Source organism: Limanda limanda, chromosome 20 (genome assembly GCF_963576545.1).
Source record: "Limanda limanda chromosome 20, fLimLim1.1, whole genome shotgun sequence".
NCBI lineage: Eukaryota > Metazoa > Chordata > Actinopteri > Pleuronectiformes > Pleuronectidae > Limanda > Limanda limanda.
Window position 1 is genome coordinate 1,979,325 of NC_083655.1, and position 25,072 is coordinate 2,004,396.

A 25,072-nucleotide genomic window follows, 5' to 3' on the forward strand; every position below is an offset into this window, starting at 1 on the left:
CACTTTGGTAGCACTAAAATGTCACTTACTTATAGCACTTTGTAGTTTTGCTTTATTTCGAAGAAATTTTACTGTCTTGATTCTTGTTGTTCTTGGTTTGTACCCTCAGGGTTGAATGCACTTATTGTAAGTTGCTTTGGATAAAAGCGTCAGCTAAATGAAATGTAATGTAATGTAATGAAATGTAATGATGAGTGTGTCTTAGTCCAAGTGAGAGCAGAGAGGAGGAGGACACAGAAGCTGCAGCTCGGTGGACCAGAGAGAAACTTAGCGGCTGCTTCAAGTGGACGGACTCTGCTCCTCTCCCATTATCTCAAGGTGGGAGGGACTGGGAGTGGGTGGGGGCGGGGCCTGTGGGGGTATTTTACAGGACATTCATTTTGCCGACACAGGAGAGAAAGTTATAAAATCATAGTAAAAAATCTAAACTACACCAGAGCAGCTTTTTTCAAACATAGGAGACGATTTAAATGTGAAGTGATTTGACGGCTCCCACAGGGAAGTGAAGCCAAAACATCTGGATCGCCCCCTAGTGGCCAGCTGCAGTATAGGTCATTAACCCCTCCTCCTCCATGTTAGTAGATGGAAGATGGACTAAAGTAAAACGTTAAATAAATGTTTGTCAAAGATGGTTTCCTTTCATTTCGTTCTCATGTCACTGATGTTTGTTCAAGTGTTTCTGATCAGTTTGGTTTGAATCAGTTATTTGATGATATAAAAACAGGCTGAGACGTGATGATTGACAGCTGAGGCTGGCTCCTGATTGGTCAGGTGGGCGTATACATGACGTCACCAGTGCTCGATGACAGCAGTCGTATCCGGTCGTGTCGTCCATGTTGATACAGTCATTGATGTGAACATAGAGACGTCAGAACAAGGTGTTGAAGCTCTGGACTGTAGATGAAGATGGATGAGGCGTCTCCATCAGAGCCTCGGAGTGATCATCTGAACGAGGAGCAGGAGGATCCACACGTGATGCAGCAGCTGCTCACGGCTCATTAACGACTTTGTTCCACGCTCACACAAAAACAAAGTGTCATGTGATGCGTGACGTCACAAACACACACAGATTAGTAATTCACGATTAAAACGTCAAACATCTCATCAAAGGAACTTTATTTGTTCATTTATTATCTACGTTACACTTCTTCAGCCACAGCTCCGTTCTGGACTGGTTGTGAGAGCGGTGGTTTGGAAATAACACCATGTGCATTTAAAGAGAAGTAAATATAACCTGATGAAAACATGATCAATATTCCTTGTGCTCTGATTCACAGTTTCAGACTCGTTAAGAAGAAACACACCTCTGTTGACAAGTCGTCTGTTTTTATTTCTTACATATGTAACACGGCAATAATCGTATGGAAAAGAACATAACTGAGGGATACATCATTTGAAATCAAATGTAAATAAACTTAGTATAATCCGTCATCACACACACACTAAATCAGAAACTTAACACTGGTGACATTAGAAGAAAAAGAAGCTTAATGCAGGAAAATAAACGTTTTTTTAAATGCCATCAAAAACCAACACAGTAAACATGTGAATACTCAGTAAATGATATTCTACTGCATCTAGTATTTATGAAATAATCAAACATACAAAAGGAAAAAGACTCTCCGGCTAAAATGACGTCTCACGGCTGACGGAGGTTTTACTCAGTACGAGACTGGGATGCAAATCCACACAGCAAGACAACAGAGACAGAAAACACTTGGATGTACTGGACACATACAAGTACATGAGTCAAATACTTCTGTCCAGAACTTAGACGGGAGCCGTGTATCAAAATACTCTGAGACGTACGGAGACCTGGAGGCCGGACGTCCTCACACAGTCTGTTCACACTCCAGAAACTGTCTCTGTCTGGAGGAGACAATCATTTCCACACTAAGTCTTGTGATGTCCTGTAGTTTTCTCTTTGTCAATCATCAGATAAAAACGATTGTCTCTTCTCACTCCTCTGCTGCTGAAGCCTCAAAACTCTTTAAGAACATATAACACAAATAAATATTCTTGTTTCAGAAATGTTCGTAAGTTAGACAGATGTCTCACTCTGCTCCGGTTTACCTCAAACATGTGTTGAGGGAGAGAAAGAGGTTAAATGAAACCTGAACCTGAGCTAAACACAAACTTAAACTCACCTGAACTAAAACTTAACTAAACCTAAACTTGAAACCACGTAGTTAATGAGGGTCCCTCTCCCTCATGTCTGCTGTGAACATCACCCGCAAATAGTCGCTCTGTGTGGCCAGAAGCGCCTTGTGGGCCTGCAGGAGAAATAAGAAGCAAAGTAATACATGAACCTAATGAGCATAGACATACATATACATGTAATAATCCAGTAGAAGTTTCCTCACATCCAGCGCTTTCGTATTTTCAAGTCTGATCTTAAAACTACTTTTCTGAACACGTGAGTGATGACTGGTGATATGTAATGTTTGATCCTGGATTCAACACAACGCATCACACAGGTTTGTGCGTCTTCAGCCTCACTTGTGTACCTGGAAGTGATGCTCCTCTATCAGCAGCGTGACGTCCAGCAGCAAACGCTCCTCGTACAGCGCCCGGAAGCCGGACGACACACTCCCATCATGCACCTGGGACAGGTACACCTCCACATCCGCCCCCGACATAACACACCTGAGGGAATGAATGAGAGACAGTGAGTGAGACTCTTTGCTGACACACAGTCAGATTAGTGGAAGAGAAAGAGAGAGAAAATCCTTAGAACACACTCACACACAAATCTGGGAGAAAGGATAAAAACACAAGAAACATAAACACGTTTCAAATGTGAATGTACACAAACACACACACAGCACACTCACCTCTGATTGGCCACGGGCATGTCAGTGGGGGTTGTCCGAGCCAATCAGAGGACAGTGCTCCTTGTGTCCAGTAGATCCTAACAAAGTCCCTTTGCTGTGCGTCAATCACTTGAACGACAAAACAACACAACCACCACGTTAAAGCATGAACGTCTCCTGGAGAAACGTTTATTTATCTCCAAAAGAAGAACTTCTGCAAACTTCTCATAGCTTCCACCACGACACCCACACATCACCACGTTCACACCTGTCTACACACACCTCCGGTCACATTGTGTAGTTCAACAGAGGAAAGTAAGCAATTTGTTCACTTCTCATATTTTTGATCAGTAAATTCATGATGGTTACGTTCCTGGTCTCGTTGTGAAAGTAAATATTATAAATCGTTACGGGTTAGAGGATTGTTTGAGTTCACTTGTTACAACATTGTGCTCTTAGAATATCTGACAGCTGGATCACTCACCTTATTCCCCATTGTGTTTATAAACTGTCAATTTTCCCAGAGCTTGAAAATCTTCCTACAATTTCTCCTTTTGTCAAAAGAGAATTAAATAACAATCACAGATGACAAAGAAAAGCACCAACTGAAAAATCGTTGCTCCTCTATTCATGAAAAAGACGTCAGAGGAGTCAAAGATTAACAGTCAGGTTGTAAGAAGGAAACTAATTTAAGTTATCGTCTGAATTGTCTGTGAACACAAATCCTGCTTCAGCCCTAAGTTGTGTGTTTAAAGATTTCATGTTCAAAGAAGAATCTCCATCACTTCCTTCAGAAGCAGGTTCAGATCATCCAGATTACCTGTCGTCTGACTCCTCCTGTTTTAACACATTTATTGGTAATTTATTCTGAAGGGCTGGCTTTCTAGAGTTCAAAGATTGCTTGTTCTAGCAGAGGAGAGATGGAACCTGGAGGTGAGGAGGACTCAGTGTGTTTCTGAAGAACACTCCAGCAGAACGATGGCTGACGAGCCGTCCCCATGTACACAGGGCTGGAGGGAAGCCGCTGTGTGAGGGCGTGCATGAGGAGTCAGAGGATGATGAGGCAAAGCCGACAGTTTGAGGCGCTTCAGGTGGAAGATGGAAAGTCTCCAGAGGGGGAATCGTACCTTTTGGAGCCCGGGCGAAGGATCCCAGGCTGTGATGGCTGAGAGCTAAGGGGCCGCTCGCATCTCCTGTGTTTGTGTTTCCCTGGTTCTACACCGAGGAGACAGGAAACAGATCTGTGAGACACTGGAGGACGAGCAGAGACCAACAACATCACAGCAAACGCACAAACATCAGCTGGACGACACAACAAGGACAGCCGGAGACACGTGAACATCACATTCTACTTCATACACATCTACAGTCGTCTAAGGCAAGGGTTCCCAAAGTGGGGGCGCGAGACACAGAGGCGGGGTAGCGAAATGCATTCCAAAAAAAAAATACAATTGTTTATTTATTTTTTTAAATAATTTCTTTTTTTTTTTGTATAATATATACATATGAGTTGATATTAGAATAAAACCATGCAATTTTAGCCGAGCGTTTAGTTGTTGTATTGAATAAGGCCTCAGCCTAAAGAAGACACAGGAGACATAGCAGCCGTTTAGTACAGCACATCCTTCCGGTAAAACCCCTCTTCAAAATAAGAGTCACTAAATAAAATAGCTTACACATTTCCCATTAGTTTTTTTCTTTTTTCTCCCCTTTTTTTCCTCCACAAAAAAAAACATTTCCTTTTTTTATCTTACGACACAGGCTAGCGACAGTTCAATTTACAGCAGCACCAGTCACACGGTAGCTGGCCAAAACTCTTTTGGAAAGCAGCTGAAAATTATTGACAGTCACAATGACGTTGGTTAATACCAACCAAATCGAGGAGGCCACAGGAACAGGACAGGCTAGCGGAGAAGGAGAGGCTACCTGAGCAGACATGCACAAGCATGCACGCACGCACGCATAGTGCATGTGCGTGGCTGTGCGCAACATTATAAACCACCTCCAGTGTCGTTGGGGGTCCCCAGTCTTTTGCACCGTTATTTTGGGGGTCACAGGCTGAAAAGTTTGGGAACCCCTGGTCTAAGGAACTGTTCTTGTTTCTTTCTCCTCAGAAGTGACAAATATATGAGAGGAGGAAGAACTGTTTTCCTCTAAGTTTTATTTATTCAGTGCAGATTAGTTCTCAGTTAAAACTATAAATTATTCAAAGTATAAAGTGTCAGTGTCAATGTTTCCGTCCAATCAGCAGCCGACAGCTGAAAGCAGTTCACTATCCTGTCAAATAAATTGTCTCAGTTTATCAAGATATTTGCTGTTGATTCTGTTTAATTGTTGAATTTTTCTAATGATTCTATTTGATCAATAACTCGTAACTCGAATGTTTCAGATTAAAAAGCAGGTCCTCTCTGTTATTAGTGAATCACGTCCCGCTGATAACGTAAGTTATGACCATAACTATGGATCTATTTCGACCTTCCTCAGACCGTCACCACGGTCTTAACACGAATGATGTCCTCATCTCCCTATCCTCGAGACCAAATATCAACAATGTCACGTGAGTGACCTTAAGGGGGCTGGGCTCACCGCCCATAAAGCTCCCCGGTGAGCGCGGCCGCCTCCTCTTTTCTTCACTCGCCTCATCCGAGACCGACAGGTAAGTAAGATATTTTGGGACTCCACTTTTATCAATCCGACACTTTTGTGCAGGCGCCTTGTGTCCCTGAGGATTGTTTGTGGTTTTCCCCTTCTCTAAAAGTGAGGCAGAGGGCTACACTGCATGTGTTAAGCTCTGCTCTTTGTTTCAGGCAGCTTAATTAGCTGCACCTGGCACTAACTACTCATGTTCACAGCTTTGGGTAAGTATTGTTTATCTCGTGCTGTTTGTGTCCATACAGAGTTTGTTCTCTTACAGGAGTGAGTAGAAAAGTTGGGAAGCTTAATCAATAAATAATCTATCCCTTAAAACTGATTTGGATCGGGGGTGCCCCCCCCCTCCTCACCCGGTAACTCGCTGTCCGCAGGGAGTGGGGTTTCTCCAACTCCCCCTCGTGCGTTCGCGCACAGTGAGTGGAGGTGAGTTAAAGCCAACCTTTTCACGTTTATTTGCCTTTCAAAAATGAATAAATAAACCGTGTTTGAGGCCAGGTAGTTTCCCCTTTTCACCTCTGTGCGCAGCAGGTGGGATTGTTTGCCTGTGTTCCCTGTATAAAATACAGTTGGTTATTGGTTATCACCCTTTGTAGGTGCTATTTTGTTTCCCTTAAAGCCTCAGCCCGTTCTGAGTGACAAAAGAGGGTGACGGTCATCGGTCGGTCTCATAGATCCATAGTTATGGTCATAACTTACGATCTATTTCGACCTCCCTCAGACCGTCACCACGGTCTTAACACGGATGACTAGTATCATCAGGGTCGCGAAGAACGGAGGACTCTACCGCCTCACATCCTCGCCCAGCAGCTGAGAGCAGCACTGCGGAAGCCATTGGTGTGGGGGAAGCCACATTGACCCTGTAGAATCTAGAGAATGTGCAGGGAGCACTCCATGTTGGTGCTGCACATATTTCTGAAAGAGGGACCCCCTTTAAAGCAGCCCAGGAAGTGGCCATACCCCTGGTGGAATGAGCTACCAAGGAATCTGGGACTGGTATGTTCTGTCCAGAATAGGCCTCAGCGATAGTATTAACGATCCAATGGGACAAACACTGTTTAGACACAGGGTGGCCGACTTTCTTACCCCCAAAACAGACAAATAACTGAGAGTATGAGCCCCTCAGAGACTTTGTGCGTGCAATATAAGCCTTCAGTGCCCTTACTGGGCACAACATAGGCAGGCCGGCTTCCTCCTGTAGTAGAGCCGGATCAGGTTGAAAAGTGCTGATCTCGATCACCTGATTTACCGTCTGATGGTTTATGACCTTAGGCAAAAACGAGGGGTTTGGCCACAGAGACACACCTGAGTCACCTGCCCTCCATCTTAGACAATCGTCACTTATTGACAGAGCATGCAATTCACTCACCCTTTTGGCAGAGCATATAGCCAGGAGGAAAGCTGTTTTGTAAGATAGAGACTTAAGGCTGGATTTCCCTATGGGTTCAAAGGGAGACTGCATCAGGGACCGTAATACCAAGGGGAGTTGCCACGATGGAGCCCTGGGAGCCCTGCTTGGTCGCAGGCGGTGTGCTCCCTTAATGAACTGAGACACTAGAGGGTGTCTACCAACTGTAACATCTCCCACTGTCTCATGGAAGAAAGAGATTGCGGCAGTGTATACCTTAATGGTGCTAGGTGCCCTGTTAGAGTCCAAAAGTGACTGAAGGAAACGGAGAATCAGCTCAATAGGACAAGCGGCTGGATTTTCCTGTCTGTTGCGACACCATGTAGAAAACACACTCCATTTATGGCCATAGTTAGCCCGAGTGGAGGGAGCCCGGGCATTGTCTATGGTCCTCAGGACAGCCTCATCTAACCTTTGAGAGAGGTACTGAGAAGGGGCCAAGCCCAAAGCTGCAGGATGTCTGATCTGGGGTGCCATATCTGAGCTTCTGCCTGTGAGAGGAGGTCTGCCCTGACTGGCAGGGCCCATGGTTGACCGTGAACCAGGCGAAGGAGCGTTGGGAACCAATGCCTCCCTGGCCACCTGGGGGCTATTAACAGCACCTCGTAGTGGCCCGAGGCAACCCGGTTGAGTACCTGGGGAATCAGAGGGAATGGAGGAAAAGCGTACAACAACCCTTCCGGCCATTCTTGAGATAGTGCATCTAGGCCTAGGGGACCTCCCTGGTTTTCCAGAGAGAACCACATCCTGCAGTGGGTTGTCTCTGCTGATGCGAATAGATCGGCCTGAGCCGTGCCAAACCGACTCCATAGGAGGGATACAACCTCTGGATGAAGTCTCCATTCTCCTGGGAGAGGACCAGTCCTGGACAAGAGGTCTGCTGCTCGATTTACAATCCCTGGGATAAAGATTGCTTTGAGTGAAGCCAGATGCTGAAAAGCCCAAAACAGAAGTTTCTGTGCCACCTGGAGGCAACACAGGGACCTTGTGCCTCCCTGGTGATTTATATGATACACAGTTGAAGTGCTGTCTGTCCTTATCAAGACATGCCTGCCCTGGATGGAGGAAAGGAGAGCCTTCAGAGCAAGGTGAACCGCTCTCAACTCCAGAACATTGATGTGTTCGCCACCCCAAGGGGGTATCCACGGGCCACGCACCATTCTGCCTTCCCAGACTGCTCCCCAACCTGTGAGGGAAGCATCTGTCGTCACCACTGTCCTCCTCGAGGGATGCAGACATTGTAAGGGAATTCAAGCAAAGTCCCAGAAAAATCACCTGCTGCCTTGGCTCGAGGTTGCTTTTCGTCACATTTACCTTGAAACCCAAGGACCGTACATGCGACAACACCCTCTGGGTATCCTCTACAACTTGGCCAAGAGATGGAGCACAAATCAGCCAGTCGTCCAGGTAGGGAAGGATTTTTACTCCTGACAACTGGAGAGGAGACAAGGCCGCCCCAACCACTCTGGTGAACACCCTTGGTGAGAGGGAAAGGCCAAATGGCAGGACCTTGAACTGATAGGCTTGCCCCTGGAATGCAAACCGAAGAAAAGGTCTGTGGTTTGGACAGATGGGCACATGGAAGTACGCGTCTTCCAGGTCTATCGAGGTGAACCACTCTCCTCTTTCGATAGATTCTAAGATCTGACCCATGGTCAGCATCTTGAAAGGAAGTACCTTTATGAAGGCGTTTAATCGCCTTAGGTCCAAGATGGGACGTATTCCGCCATCTTTTTTCGGCACGAGGAAATACGTGGAGTAGAAGCCAGTGAGCTGTTCGTCTGGATCTACTTTCATAATTGCATCCTTCTGCAGAAGGGTTAAAATTTCCTGTGCCAGGATTTGAGCCTGGACTGGGTCCGTGACAATCGTCTTGCGGATCCTGGAGTAAGGGGGGGGCCGCCGCCGAAACTGAATTCTGTACCCCTTTGATACTGTAGCAAGCACCCATGGGTCTGACACAGTTTCTTCCCAGCTGTCCAGGCATAGCCGAGAATGAAGTTCGGCGGGTGTCCCCCCACCCCTAGGGTGTACCGCCCCGAGGTCCTTGACCTCTGGGGGGGCGCCTCCTCTGGGGAGCACCTCTAGTCGAAAAACGGGGATAGAACCCACGTCGACTTTGTGAAGGCTGTTTGGAGTCACCAGAGGCTATGAATCCTGTAGCCTGTCGCCTGTCATTCACCCATGGCTCCTTACGGGCCCAGGATGATGATCGGTGGGGAGGCTGGGAGCCCCTAAGTTTATACCTGGTAGACGCAGCCCCTCTGAAAGTGCGCTGTACTGACTCTCTGGTACGCCGAGACTGTTCAGCCTTATCTAACACACCCTGGGAGTCAGGATGAAAAACATGTGCCGGCACGACTGGCATATTGGTCAGTTCTTTCCTGATATTCTCGGGAAGAGTTGTCTGTGCCAACCAGATCTGCCTCCGAGCTACCATGGCAGATGACATAGCTGCACCAATGTCCCTTGTTAACTGGGAATGAGTGACCAGGGCAGAGTCTATCAGGCTCATGGTGTCCTGGTCCTCTGGGTTGGCTGTTCTCCTAAGAGCTGCCAATAAAATGGCGAGTGCATTGCCCGAGCGGGCTGCTCGTGTGGCTGCATTATAAGTCCGAGACACCAGTCGGTCTGACTTATCACACTCTTTCAGGGGACAGCGTGGATTGGTGGTTACCCGCTCTGGACCCAGAGATGTTAAGGCTGCCATCTCCCGCTCAACTGGAGGCATATCCCCCATACCTGTTTCAGGAGCATACTGATTCTTAGTCAGTCTCCGGCAACCTGCATTGAACTGAGGTGCCCCACTTGGGATGTTCCATGCTTTCCTGAGCATGTGCAAATAGTCACCAGCCACAGGTACAGTAACTGATTGCTGGGTCTGAGTGATGCCGGCCCAAATCCCATCCATTGGAGCAGGAGCCTCAGTTGGAACATTGAGCCCCACAATTTTTGCCGCACTTGAAACCCTTGAGATGACGTCCATGGGTGAAGGCTCACTTTCACCCATGTTGCTGAGGTTGGACGCCCCCTCACATTGTGTGGATTTAGGCTGTTTTAGCCCAGCAGCACCCTCAGACTGCCCATCACTTTCAAAAAGGGAATTTTGAGCATAGAGAGAGAGAATGTCAGGGTGAACCACATTCTCCTCCTGATAGGAGGGTAACCTGTCCGGGGAGGAGTGCCCATGCCTCGATGCCCTAGCTGTTGTGGCCGGGTACTGGGCCTCAACTCTACCCAACCTGTCTGACAGACTACGTATGGCCGCTAGGATTTGCAGCTGAGTGTCATCATGCTGACCAGCTGGGTTCTGTGAAGGTTTTGGAGCCTGTGTCTCGCTTGAGTCCCGCCTGCGAACAGGGGTGTGCTCATGCCCACGTTTTCGGGGGGCTTTCCTTGAGGTGTGTCCCCTTTCATTTAGTTTGGCTGGTAGAGGCTGCACGGCCCCAGCACGAACAGACTGCTCCACCCATCTGGCTCTTTTAACACGCTCCTCCACAGGCAGTTCCACTGCTGCCACACAGGGGTTCTCAATATCATCCATTAAATGTGCCATGCCCAAACAAGTCGGGCATTCACGGTGGCCATCTCGGGGATCCATGATACCCCGGCAATAATGGCACAAATGTGAGGACATTTCTGTGTTACTTTTGTGATTTAAGAATAAATATATAAACAATAGCGCCCAGCAGCTACGGATAGCTGGTAAAGGGGATCTTATAAACAGGCTAATCACAGCTGGCCAATATCACATAAAACGAAGGAAGGGGTGAAATAACTAATTCACCTGAAAATGCCCACTGTATGCCTGCAATGGCAGAAAACAAGGGGGGTGGGGGGGTGGAGAGAGAACAACATCCCAGCCACTGCGAACAGGGCTTTAAGGGAAACAAAATAGCACCTACAAAGGGTGATAACCAATAACCAACTGTATTTTATACAGGGAACACAGGCAAACAATCCCACCTGCTGCGCACAGAGGTGAAAAGGGGAAACTACCTGGCCTCAAACACGGTTTATTTATTCATTTTTGAAAGGCAAATAAACGTGAAAAGGTTGGCTTTAACTCACCTCCACTCACTGTGCGCGAACGCACGAGGGGGAGTTGGAGAAACCCCACTCCCTGCGGACAGCGAGTTACCGGGTGAGGAGGGGGGGGGCACCCCCGATCCAAATCAGTTTTAAGGGATAGATTATTTATTGATTAAGCTTCCCAACTTTTCTACTCACTCCTGTAAGAGAACAAACTCTGTATGGACACAAACAGCACGAGATAAACAATACTTACCCAAAGCTGTGAACATGAGTAGTTAGTGCCAGGTGCAGCTAATTAAGCTGCCTGAAACAAAGAGCAGAGCTTAACACATGCAGTGTAGCCCTCTGCCTCACTTTTAGAGAAGGGGAAAACCACAAACAATCCTCAGGGACACAAGGCGCCTGCACAAAAGTGTCGGATTGATAAAAGTGGAGTCCCAAAATATCTTACTTACCTGTCGGTCTCGGATGAGGCGAGTGAAGAAAAGAGGAGGCGGCCGCGCTCACCGGGGAGCTTTATGGGCGGTGAGCCCAGCCCCCTTAAGGTCACTCACGTGACATTGTTGATATTTGGTCTCGAGGATAGGGAGATGAGGACATCATTCGTGTTAAGACCGTGGTGACGGTCTGAGGGAGGTCGAAATAGATCTAGGGTTGCAAAATTCCGGGAATATTCAAAGTTGGAAACTTTCCATGGGAATTAACGGGTAAATGATCCAGTGAAGGAGGATCAAAGAAAAGAGTGATTCTGTCTCCTGAAGGAAACAAGTGTTTCCACTGAGGGTGAAGTTCATGATCATAGAGGAACAACATGAGATCTCAGGAAGTGTTGGAACAACCAGTGACCACACGGTGGAGCCAGAGGAGAAGACATCTGGAGATTCATTTAGATTTCAGTGGATAAATGGAAGCTTGGAACTTCAGGTGGCGCTAGAGGACAAGATAGAAGTTCACCAAAGTCATGAGCAGTCCTCCTCTGTTCTGTATTTAAGCTTTTCATCCCCTGATGAGTCAAATCCTAAATGTGGCAAATACAGAAAGATACCACACAGACTTATATAAATACATTTTAATAAATACAAAACAGTACCAGATATAAAATACAAATCTGTTCATTCTTTCCAAAGCTTTAAATGATTATAATTCAGCTTTAAGCTGGTTCAGGTTTTGTGAGTCTGCTGAACGTGTCAGATGAGTTTGCTCTCAGGATGTTTCATTCAGGTGCTGCTGGTTTTCAAGTCTCTGCCGGATGTTGTCCAGAGTTCAAACAGACTTAAAGCAACACTATGTCTCCACCTCAAACCAGCAGCTGGATTCAAATGGGTTTGATGGTTCAGTGACTGAAGCCGTTTGCTCTTTCACAGAAGAAGAAGGCAGCAGGATGTTGTCCGGGTCGGACTCGTTTCCATGGAAACCAACGTTGGCCTCATCTTCTAAAGCTTTGGAACCTCCTTGTCTTTGCAAGTTCACGTCTTCATCTTCTACTTGCACGGCTCCTCTTCTTCATCCTGAGGTATTTGTTTGTCTTTGTTTGTCTCAAGCAGCTTTTCTTCATTTTCAGGTGTCGTGTTCTCATTATTTCCTAAATAGTACGAACTGTAAACAAAATTAGGAAAATTCAGAGCTGCTGAAATCTTAATCTCCTGGATTTTTATTCTTCATCAGTCATAAACACAAACTGCAGAAGATGTGAAACTATCAAACATCAGGACATTTTCTTTCTCTCTTAATCTTATTGAATCCATTGAACTTTTTTTTTCATATCTTGCATTTCTTTGTGCTTTTGCTTTTGCTCCACAAAACGTGAACAAACATCTCCTCCAGGAAATGACAGAAATAACAGAGGAAATTATCTGAGACGTTCACAGACACATCTGCTTCATGTTCGCTGATATAGAAACTTTCATTTTACAGAATAAACGATACTAATAGATGTTACATTTGACATAAACACACATTTTTTAAATTAAAGTTCTTTGTATTTGTGTTATTAATAACACAGTTCATGGTTAAACTGTAAAATATCAAGTCTCAGTTACATTTCTTTGCCGTAAGGGTTTGATAACAACATCTTAAGAATCATTGTCAAATCTTTTTCATAAATCTATTCCCTGATATATCGCTTTCAGATTTTCTTTCACTCTAATATTGATATGGTTTTTGAAGGAACTCTCAGAAACTGATGCTTTAGGATGAGTCTGCTGATGCAGCTGAGATGAAGCGGTTAGAGCAACGTGACAAGAATAAATTAGTTTACAGCATCTCCATGACAACAGGGTTATTCATTAGAGCAGAATATTGTAATTCTCAGTACAGAATATACAGTAAACTTACTTTATATGTCTCCTTTGTAGCATCTGATTGTTGATGGTCTGTTTTGGGTTTGTTCAAAAGAAATAATCATTAGAAGAAACATCACATAATAAATGAATAGCAGAATTATTGTAAATATTAATATTTACCTTTAGTCTTCTAAAGTAGTATAATCCTGCTCCAGCTCCGAATGCTACACACACAACGAGGACTCCGACCACAATTCCTGCAACTGAACCTGAAGAACCTGTAATTCAGAGAGTAGAACTGTAGCATCAACAAAGTGCAGGTGTGTGTGTGTGTGTGTGTGTGTGTGTGTGTGTGTGTGTGTGTGTGTGTGTGTGTGTCCTCCTGGTTCCTGGATGTTCTCCTGACAACATGTGGACATGAAGCTCCTGATGAGCTGGAGGACGGAGCCCTGGGGGATCTGCTCCACCAGGAGGAACCAGGACTCACTGCACCAGCCTCAGGTCTGACAGTCGCTCTGAGGATTTCATCATCAGTTCTCGTCTCATGGGATCTTACCTTCCTCTATCGTCACGTAGCGGTTGATGAAGTGCGTCTCCTCTTCACTACTGAGTTCACAGGTGAACGTTCCCTGGTGATCTGAAGATAAGTGGTGCAGCGTGAGGCTGCCTGACGCTGACACATCCTCCACCTGCTGCCTCCACTGCTCTGAGACCCTGGGGGGGCCGTCCACCCCGGTCTGGTCCACAATGATCTGTCTGTGGTTGAACTTCCACACCCGGTGTGTCGGGGGTTTGGTGTTTGGAGCAGTGCAGTGGATTGTTGTTGTTTCACTCGGTGACACATGGACGGGAGCTGAAAAGAAAAGGGATCAAATAATATCATCGTTGTCAGAATGTGGTTTCAGGCTGTGATGAGACTTTCTGAACATGTTCTATCATCAGATGTGAGTTATCTGTAGGAGCAGATATGAATATGCAGCAGTAGGTGAAACAAGCAAAGGTTCAGTTCCATAGAGCAGATCCAACGTACTGGGTTGATACCACACCGAGCTCCTCCAGCCACTGCGAGTGCTGATGCTGCAGATCAGAACAGTGTCTCTGTCTGACAGTGTCACTGTGCTGCTGATCTCATAGAGCTGCTGCTGCGTCTCCTTCACTGAGGTTTGGTTCTGAAGGGTCACGTTGGACGGAGGCCTGGTGGACCAGGTGAGCTGCGGCTCGGGGTAGATCCCCTCTGAGCGGCAGGTGAAGCTGTCCTCCACCTGCTCAATGTCCACGTGACGCACCGGAGCTGCAAGACAACATTTCTCTTTTATAACTCATTGATCATCTTTGCCTCGTGCACTGTGGAGCTCTTCATTAATTTGACTTATTGTGCTTATTATTTAACATGTCACATATGAGCCAATATGTGGAGCTGCTGACATTAGCTGTGTCTCAACTCAGGGTCTGCATTTGAAGATGAGCTCCAACGAGTGGATCCGTCCCCGTCCAACCTGTCCCAGGATGCATTGCACTTTAGAGACTAACCATGTTTCAAAGAGGTAATGGTGCCGGCAAGCAGCGAGACGTCCAATGCTTCAGTATCAGCTTCAACTCAACCCAACAGTGCACATGTTAAACAAGGGAACAGCAACAAGAGACAAATATCATTTCTATTATTTGTGTTGTGTTTTCACTGTGAGTTTCTTTACCATCTGCTCTCAGGTTGATAAATGACTCCTTGTTGCCTCCATTGATGGTGCTGGTGAAGCACTCGTATCGGCCCTGGTCCTGAAGCTTCAGCCCCGTCAGCCTGATGGAGGCGTTTCCTCTGGAGATCTGATCTGTGAACAGCGATGTCCGGCCACTGAAGCGCTCGCTCTGGTGATCAAACTGGTTTCTGTCTCTGTAGTAGGAGTGGACATGAGGTTCTCCTGGTTCCACCTTCATCCAGTGGATGACTGGGTCTGTACCAGGCTGGAAACTGCAGGGTAAGATGCAGCTCTCCTCTAAAACACAGGTGACCTCAACATCTGTGAGACACCGAGTAAAAAAACAACCAGTTCAGGATCAACTGTGGTGAATAGAAGCTTTTTTTAAAGAGCAATTAGAGCATTTGCTCCCAGACGGATTGTGAATGTAAATATCCTGATGGACCTGTCTGTCTGTTTGGCTGTTGACAGTTAACATACAGTAGTTTTATCTGAGCTGCTTTCAGAGAAACAACCTCCTGCCACACGAGGCATTCGAAAGTGTGGGCTTTATAGATAATTGGCAAACTTTTTGGAGGAAACCTGGTCTTGTTAGGAGAGACGGCGTTCATCCCACTTGGGATGGAGCAGCTCTCTTATCTAAGAATATTACTAAGTCTATCACATGACAACCCAGAGTTGGGACCAGGAAGCAGAGCTGCAGTGCTAAACACTTCTCTGCGCTCCCTCTGGATCAGTCACCCAACCGCATAGAGACTGTCTCTGTCTACCGTCCGATTCAATTATTTAAATTAAACAATAACAGCGCGAGAACTCCACACAATAATCTTATACAAATTAACACAACCTCTTGAACAACACAGGAAACTAAGACTTTCAAATGTGGTCTTTTAAACATTAGATCACTGTCCTCAAAGGCTATTTTAGTTAATGAACTAATCTCTGACTACAATATAGATTTATTGTCCCTTACTGAGACGTGGCTGCATCCTGATGAATATGTCAGTTTAAATGAATCTACTCCCCCCAGTCATATCGGACGAGGAGGTGGAGTTGCTGCTATTTTTAACTCCAGTCTATCAATTAATCCTAAACCTAAACTTAGCTACAACTCATTTGAATGTCTTGTTGTTAATCTTCCACGTCAATCCAGGAAACACCAACAGCCAATCATATTTGCTGTAGTTTATCGTGCTCCTGGGGCTTATACTGAATTTCTAACAGAATTCCCTGAGTTTTTATCAAACCTAGTCCTAAAGACCGATAAAATTATTATTGTTGGTGACTTTAATATTCATGTTGACAATAATAAAGATAGCCTGAGCGTAGCATTTACTTCAATACTAGACTCAATTGGTTTTAGTCAGTGTGTACATCAACCTACTCATTGTTGTAACCACACACTTGACCTTGTATTATCATACGGTGTCAAAATTGAACATTTAACAGTACTTCCGCGCAATCCAGTACTATCAGACCATAATTTAATAACCTTTGATTTTTCATTATCTGAATATAAGCCCCTAATAAAAAAGTCATTTTCTAGATGTCTACCAGATAGTGCTGTAGCTAAATTTAAGGAAATAATTCCGATTACATTTAAAACCGTAGTATCTGTTGACATAAACAACAAATTCTATAAAAACCCGAGCTCTATTGAGATTGACCACCTCGTCGATAGCTCTGCAGACTCATTGCGATTAACATTAGACTCAATAGCGCCTCTAAAAAAGAAATGTGTAAAACATAGTAAATTAGCTCCGTGGTATAATTCCAAGACACATGAGTTGAAACAAATATCAAGAAAATTAGAAAGGAAGTGGCGCTCCAGCAACAGTGTTGAAAATCTCCTAGACTGGAAGAGTAGTGTTAAAGAATATAAAAAGGCTCTCCACAAAGCAAGAGCTGCTTACTATTCAAAACTAATAGAAGAGAATAAAAACAACCCCAGGTTTCTCTTCAGCACTGTAGCCAGGCTGACATAGAGTCACACCTCCACCGAACCCAGTATTCCTCGATCCCTAAATAACAATATCTTTATGATATTTTTTAATGATAAAATTCTAACTATTAGAAATAAAATCAACCATCTCCTGCCCTCAATTGGCACTAATACCCTCCCAACAACAGAGATCTCAGAAACGGCTGAGAATCCTTCCCATTATTTAGACAGCTTCTCTCTGATCACCCGTGATCAGTTTACCAAAATAATCTCAGGTTCTAAACCAACAACCTGTAGCTTAGATCCGATTCCAACTAAATTACTTCAAGAAATTCTGTGTCACACCGCGGTGAGATCATGTCTTGTTTTGTGTTTTTTTTGTCTCGTAATTTCCGGTTTTATTTTGAAAAGTAACTCTCCTCTCGTTTCAGGTCACTTGCCCTTCCTCATGTGTCACCGGTCTGATCGTCTCCCCTGATTCCTGATTGTGTCCACCTGTTCCCTTTTCCCCCATGTGTTCATATAGTCTGCGTCTCCCTTTGTCTTGTGCCAGTGTGTCGTCTTTTGTCATCATTCCAGCCCGTGCCATAGATACAAGAGTCATAGTCTTATTTTTGCTTAGCCTCGTGCTTATAGTTTTACCTCAGTTGAGTGATTATTCTTTGTAGCCTTTTTTTGTTTCAGTGTTTAGTCTTAGTTAGGTTTATAGAATGAAGCTTTGTTTTTCCTCCCTTTGGAGAGCGTTTGTTTAATTGTTATTTTTGTATTGCAGTATTAAGATAGCGTTTTCCTCCTTTTTGGAGCGACTTTATTTTTGTACCATAGTTTACTCTGTGTGGAGGTGTGAATAAAACATTCTCCTAACACATCCGCTCTGCGTCTGAGTCCTGCCTTTCGCCCGGCCTGACATTCTGCCCCTAATTGATAATTCGTTACTTACTTACTTATCTGTCATTATCATCAGGTTATGTACCACAGTCTTTTAAAATAGCTGTAATCAAACCCCTACTCAAAAAACCCACCCTAGACCCAGAGGTTTTAGCCAATTACAGGCCAATATCTAATCTCCCCTTCCTGTCTAAAATCTTAGAAAAAGTTGTAGCCAATCAGCTGTGTGAGTTTCTCCAGGAAAATAATATATATGAAGACTTTCAGTCGGGGTTTAGAACCAATCATAGCACAGAGACAGCCCTGGCAAAAGTCACTAATGACCTTCTAATAGCTTCAGATCAGGGACTTGTGTCTGTCCTCGTTCTGTTAGATCTCAGTGCAGCATTCGACACAATTGACCATAGCATTTTATTACAGAGACTAGAACAGTTAATTAACATTAAAGGAACCGCCCTAAACTGGTTTAAATCTTATTTTGCTGATCGCTCCCAATTCGTACAAATTAATGATGAGTCATCTGTGCGCACCAAAGTTAACCATGGTGTTCCACAGGGGTCTGTGCTCGGCCCAATTTTATTCTCATTATATATGCTTCCACTAGGAAACATTATCAGGACACACTCGGTAAATTTCAACTGCTATGTGGATGAGACCCAGTTATATTTGTCAATAAAACCTGATCAAAGTAATTAATTAACTAAACTTCGAGCATGTCTCAAGGACATAAAAACCTGGATGACCCGCAATTTTCTCTTATTAAACTCAGATAAAACTGAGGTTATAATACTCGGCCCTAAACACCTTAGAGATACATTATCTAATGATATAGCTGCGCTAGATGACATTGCCCTTGCTTCCAATGAAACAGTCAGGAACTTGGGAGTGATCTTCGATCCTGATTTGTCCTTTAATAGTCACTTAAAAGTAATTTCTAGGACCGCCTTTTTCCACTTGCGTAATATCTCAAAAATCAGACATGTCCTTTCGCAAAAAGATGCAGAAAAACTAGTCCACGCCTTTGTTACATCGAGACTGGACTATTGTAATTCACTATTATCAGGCTCCAGCAGCAAGTCGTTAAAGACTCTGCAGCTGGTCCAAAATGCCGCAGCACGTGTCCTGACGAGAACTAAGAAAAGAGAGCACATTTCTCCAGTATTAGCATCGCTACACTGGCTTCCTGTTAAATCTAGAATAGAATTTAAAATTCTCCTCCTCACCTTCAAGGCCCTTAATGATATGGCACCTCTTTACCTTAAAGAGATGTTAGTTCCATATCAACCTACTAGAGCACTCCGATCCCAGAACTCAGGTTTACTTGTTGTCCCTAAAGTCTCTAAAAGTAGAGTAGGAGCCAGAGCTTTTAGCCATCAAGCCCCACTGCTGTGGAATAATCTCTCACTTTCATTTCGGGAAGCAGACACCATCTGTTTGTTTAAGAGTAGACTGAAGACCTTCCTTTTTGATAAAGCTTATAGTTAGAGCTAATTAGTGCGGCAGATGATGCTAAAACGCACAGGGAATTTATGACACATGACACACAGAGCTTCTCTTTCCTGCTTCTCCTTCCTCTTCTCCATCCTTATCACATCAAAGTAATTCTTATCTGATCAGTACATGTTACTAACTTGACCCCTTTCCCGGAGTTTCTGTGCCTTAGCGCCCGCGGATGCAGGGCCACAGCTGTGGCCGCACCATGGATTAGGATCTGTGGATCGCGTGTCGGAGGTCGCAATGGTGGATCCAGTTTAGTGGATTCTGTATCGTGCCAGCTGATCGTAGTGGTAGTGGAGGATCCTTTGTCGCGTTGGCATCGGATGATGGTGGACCACGACCGAGGCGGCGGCTGATGATGGATCCTAACTGGTGGCAGTGGACAATAACTGTGGACTATAGTTGATCCCATCCTGATGGTGGATCATGATCCTGCTGGTTGCTGACCAAAGACTATAATTGCAGCAGGACTGCTTGACATACTGTATTGAAGTGATCCTTCAAAATGTTTACCCTCATCAATGCTACTAAAAACTTTAATCCTGATGATGTTTTCTTAACACTTGACATCTATTGCACTTCTGTCCGTCCTGAGAGAGGGATCCTCACATATGTCTCTCTGAGGTTTCTACATATTTTAACCTGTTAAAAAGGTTTTTAGTAGTTTTTCCTGACTCTTGTTGAGGGTTAAGGACAGAGGATGTCTCACCATGTTAAAGCCCTATGAGACGAATTGTGATTTGTGAATGTGGGCTATACAAATAAAACTTGATTGATTGATTGATTGAATGTGTAACGTACATTTACTGTCAAACCAAAAATATGAACTAAAAGAGGCTCAGATTCACACCAAGTTGGAAAAGTTGTGTGTTGATCACAGAAATGTTAATTTAGGAAATTGATAAATCTGAACATTCTTTGTGATGAGAAGAATTTAGGATCTGGATTTTTTTTTTTTAATCCCGTTAGTTTGTGTGTGTGTGTGTGTGTGTGTGTGTGTGTGTGTGTGTGTGTGTGTGTGTGTGTGTGTGTGTGTGTGTGTGTGTGTGTGTGTGTGTGTGTGTGTGTGTGTGTTTGTACAAAATCACACACGCGCACCCACTTTCAAAATAAACCCTCTCTATGAACCTCTGGTATAAACGCAGCTCAGTTGATCATCACCCAGTGAAAGCTGTAATGGCATGTATTTCCCGTCTGTTTGATCATGATTGAATGACGATGTAACCTTTATCATGCTGCATCCTGTACTATTTGAATGTGTATTGACCTGATTAACATAGCCACTGTAACCTGATTTTCTCTAGACACAGCCCTTTACTACTGAATGCATATTGGTCCGATTGCTTTAACTAGGCACCTTTGTATTCATGTGATCAAAGGATCTCAACCTTTTCCTGTTTAACACCCCCCCCTCCAGTATGGGAGTGGTTAGCCAAATGTATAAAGACAGTGAGCTGTTTCCTATCTGGTGTGCATTACTACAACTAAACCCTGTGGTGTGCACCATGCTCGAGCATTAAAGGTGACGATACTGTAAGAGTTTTTGAGACTCGTTTCTTCGTTGGTAGTGGGATTGTAGAAATTGCCACAACAAAGCTCATTTATTTAGTTGCCTTATTGTGAAGGTTTAGTCAGTGAACTGTTTCCTGTCATCTCAGTGTACCTGTATGGGACCTTTATTTATAAGGGTCAACAGCAGAAGTGGGTGTTGTTTTGATTGAGCTTTGACTTGATGTGGAACATAAACAACATGTCTCCTGGTTCAAGTCCACATTGTTCAGTTCTTATTTTACTGTGAAGTCTCAGTAAAGAAGAATCAAACCCTCGGCTCCATGAACATCAGTGTAACGATCTGGCACTTTAGACTTTGCATTATAAATTGTAAAAGTGTGTTCAGTTTATTCTAGTAGGTCTCTGTTGTTTATGTTCAAAGTGTTTTCATGTTTTCACACTGTGTTTCTGTTTCCTGTTTTATTTTGTAGTCTCTGTTTCTTGTGTTGTTTCTGTCTTCACTTCCTGTCTGTGATTGTTTGCCCCAGTCCTCATGCGTTACCCCTGTGTTCAATTGCCCCTGCCTTCCCTGAGTGTATTCAAGCCTCTGTCCTTCCCTTTGTCCTTGTCGGATTGTTCTTGTCTTGTTCTTGTTCCTGTTCCTCTTGTTCCTCTGTTCGATGATGTTCCATGGTGCTGTCCTTTCCTGCGTTCCTGCCCTGTCCTGATCTCCTGAGCCTCTAGTTAAATTCCTTGTGCTTTTTGTTTTGTCCCTTTAGTGTTCACGTTTGTTTTGTAAGTTAAAGAGCTTGTTTAACGAAAATTACCTTTTATTTTAAAACTCTGCGTCTGGGTGAGAAAGTGAGAAACAGCCAGTCACTGCGGTTACATGTGTCCGATTGAAACCCGATTTCTGGCGTTGTCGGGTTTCAATCGAAGATCCATTTCATGTAACTCCACAAATCTAGATTTCTTGTGTCCGACTGAAGTCGGATAACCACCCCCAGATAAGTAGATCGGATTTGGCTGTATATCGGACAACGCGCGCATGTAACTCTGGAAGCTAGACAACAACTGGAGATGACGTCTTTGCGCATGCTTGAGATCCTCCCCCCCCCTCCCTCCCTGGCCATGACCCGGAAGTGCGCCGTTCGCATTCGCAGTACTCCTAGAGTAAACATGCACAACATCATGTAGAGGGACGTAGCTTCACCTTGATCTCCGTTCGTCATCTTTCTCGCATGCTGAGTTGAAGGCTGTTGTTGTTTTTTGTTGGTAGTGGTGACGAGGTCAAGCGGAAATGACAGTATCACCACTAGCTGTAATGAAAACAGCGCCACCTATCGTAGCGGGGTATGAATTGCTTTCGGACAAGAGTCGGATTTCTCAGTGCCATGTACCCTGAGATAGAGCAGTTAACCCCCCATGGATAGAGAAACCGGGCTTCAGCCGAAATCGGGTTTATGCCTTCATGTAAACGTAGTGACTGACTCGGTGGAATAACGTGTTGTTGCTGATGGACTCACACTGGATACTCTACGACACATCAGTGTTTCTACTGGTTTCCACACACAGAATTATTATGTATAAGTTTATTTTCAATTATATTTTCAACAGAATGACAGATTACGCTCGTATTTTAATTTGTTTGGATTGAATAAATCTTTAAACTCAGCAAACATCTTTTATTTATTTTTGTTTTGCATATATTATTATTATAATACTAACACACTTGAAAGTCGCAGTTTATAAGCAGCATATGATTGTAAGCAGATATCAGTGTTTTTGTGTAGATTACTGCACTTTTATCTAAAATATAACTGGGGACAAATACCGTAGAATTATGTGCTGTTAAAATTGTTATTGAATGTTTATATAATGTTCTTGGTTTGTACAGTTTAGTTATTGAAGAGAGGTCGGATCACAGACAGTAAATAAAGACGGACAGCTCCCAAAAAGTCAATCAAATTTGATTTGTGAAGCCCATATTCACAAATCTAAATTTGTCTCATAGAACTTAACAAGGTGAGACATCCTCTGTTCTTAACCCTCAAGAGTAAAAATACATAAAAATAATGTAGAAACCTCAGAGAGCCTCATGTGAGGATCTGTCCCAGGACGGACAGACGTGTCACCTCTTTAAATACAGACTCTATGGTCTACACAGAAACGCTGGGCAAATTACAGAACTGACATTTATCACACACACACACACACACACACACACACACACACACACACACACACACACACACACACACACACACACACACACACACACACACACACACACACACACACTTAAAAGTTCAGTTCTGTTGATGCTCAAGTTTCAGTGAAGAATAATAGAACCCAACATCTGGTGTGAACTGTTTCACCTCCAGCTCAGTGAGAACATGTTTCTCTTTGTTGTTATAAACCTTCACAATCATTTCTCATGTTTCCTGCTTCGTCTGATGGAAACCAACATGCCTGTACAAAGTACTACGTTCAAACAGAAGCTGTGATTTCTGAGTAAGATCAGACTTCACGTACCTGCTGTGGTGAGAGTCCACAAGTTGAGGATCAACACAACCAGAGACTTGAACACAGACATCTTTCTTTCACTCTGTGAGAACTGGAAGTGGATCAATGGAAGAAGAGACCAGTTAACAGCTGGTTGGACTCATGACACCGAGTCAGAGCAGCTGAGGTTCAGACTCTGCAGCTACGATCTCTGCAGAGTTCAGACTGTAAGTACACTCTAAGTCCCATTGTGAACATTGTGTAATGCAAACTGAAAGTGACACCCACCTCCTATGAAACTGCCTGCAGATATTTTAGAAACAAGCTTCTTCTTTTGATTATCTGGGGCGTTCAGTTACCATGCAGAAATTTTCTCTACTCTCTCGCTCCTTCCTCTTTTCAATCAATCAATCAATCAAGTTTTATTTGTATGGCCCACATTCACAAATAACAATTCGTCTCATGGGGCTTTAACATTGTGTGACATCCTCTGTCCTTAACCCTCAACAAGAGTAAGGAAAAACTACTAAAAACCCTTTTACACATGATCTCTTCCTGTGTCTCTGAGACTTCTCTTATAAACATAGAGCAGGGGTCTTATCAGGCCATCATGTGAAATACTAGGATATGGAGAAAGTGTGTGTGTGTGTGTGAGTGTGTGCTCCCAGACAGCTGCAGCCGTTTGTTCTGAGCTTCATGAGGCTGCAATTAAACATCAGGAAAATGACTTGTCAACAAATGACCGGAACTTAATTGTACATTTTAAAATATAACATATGAATGTGAACTAGTTCATTTTCATGTGCATGAACAGAACTTTAAACTAGTGTCGTGGAAATTTATTAATTAGATTTGAAATAATGAGTTTCTTAGACCGGAGCTGTCTTTAGAGGTTTCATTACAGTTTTTCTCGATTGCTTAAGCACGATTTTCGAAACAGGGCCCGGTGTTTTGAAACACTACACAAAATCAGCACAACCACACACCCAATCAGCAGAATACCTCAGATCCTTTGCAAAATGAAACACTCTTGCAAAAACTATACACTAATTTATCAAAACCACATTTTTTTACCATATGAAACACACACGTTTCATATGACTTCATTCTGTTTGAACCAGTTACACACTGCTGCTGCTAACCTAAAACACTTTTAGCAATTCCAGTTCTCAGTGATTAGAGTCCTGTAAGTGAAGTACACAGATAAAGTGCAAATAGACAATAAATTCACAAAACTCTACCCAACACCAATGCTGCAGACTCATGAAAATATAATTTATTTCTCTCCATATTCCCAAATCAGTCAACATTGAGAATCAAAACAAAACATGTCCCAGTTTTCATGCTACTACAGGAGTGGGCATAACACTGTAAGCTCAGCAAATATCGGACAAGCAGAAAATTCAGTACCCCTCATTGAAACCAGTACAGGTTTCAATGAGGACTACCTGAGCCTGGGGCCAGAGATCGTAAACCCTCCACCCCCATGCAGAGAAAAACTCTTTGATTGGGTTTAGAAAGGGACAGTGTGGTAGAAGGTGTAGTTCTGTAAACTGTGGATGGTGTTGAAACCAGTTTTAGACCAGAGCAGAGCGGTGGGATGACAATGTATTGCATCTGGTGCCTGTGGTTTACTGCTGTGACGATGTTGTGCAATTGCTCCAAACCTGTGAGAATGTGAGGTGTGTTGTAAGTAGGGTTGCAAAATTCCGGGAATATTCAAAGTTGGAAACTTTCCATGGGAATTAACGGGAATTAACGGAATAAACTGGAAATGTTGTGGATAATTTATACTAACTGTATATTCATGTCATATACAGACATAAATATAAACATTTTGTTTAGTCATAGGCTGATTTGAGCCCTGA

The 25,072-nt window shown here is 43.9% G+C and overlaps 1 protein-coding gene across 1 annotated transcript; it reads right to left on the reverse strand.

Moving 5' to 3' along the window:
- Positions 1-2,188: 2,188 nt before the first annotated feature.
- On the reverse strand, positions 2,189-2,973 carry LOC133026609 (kelch-like protein 15). Its single transcript, XM_061093502.1, has 3 exons — positions 2,835-2,973; positions 2,508-2,646; positions 2,189-2,273 (listed from the first exon to the last, which is right to left on the reverse strand). Exons 1-3 carry the CDS (start codon positions 2,852-2,854, stop codon positions 2,190-2,192), a joined length of 243 nt encoding a protein of 80 aa, XP_060949485.1. The 5' UTR covers positions 2,855-2,973; the 3' UTR covers position 2,189.
- Positions 2,974-25,072: the final 22,099 nt, after the last annotated feature.

Bases quoted from the DNA above. Each gene is read 5' to 3' on its own strand.
- LOC133026609 (XM_061093502.1), bottom strand. From the start codon at position 2,854: ATGCCCGTGGCCAATCAGAG. The intron at 2,647-2,834 runs GTGAGTGTGCTG...TCATTCCCTCAG, and splicing joins ATGCCCGTGGCCAATCAGAG to GTGTGTTATGTCGGGGGCGG. The intron at 2,274-2,507 runs GTACACAAGTGA...TTTCTCCTGCAG, and splicing joins TAGAGGAGCATCACTTCCAG to GCCCACAAGGCGCTTCTGGC.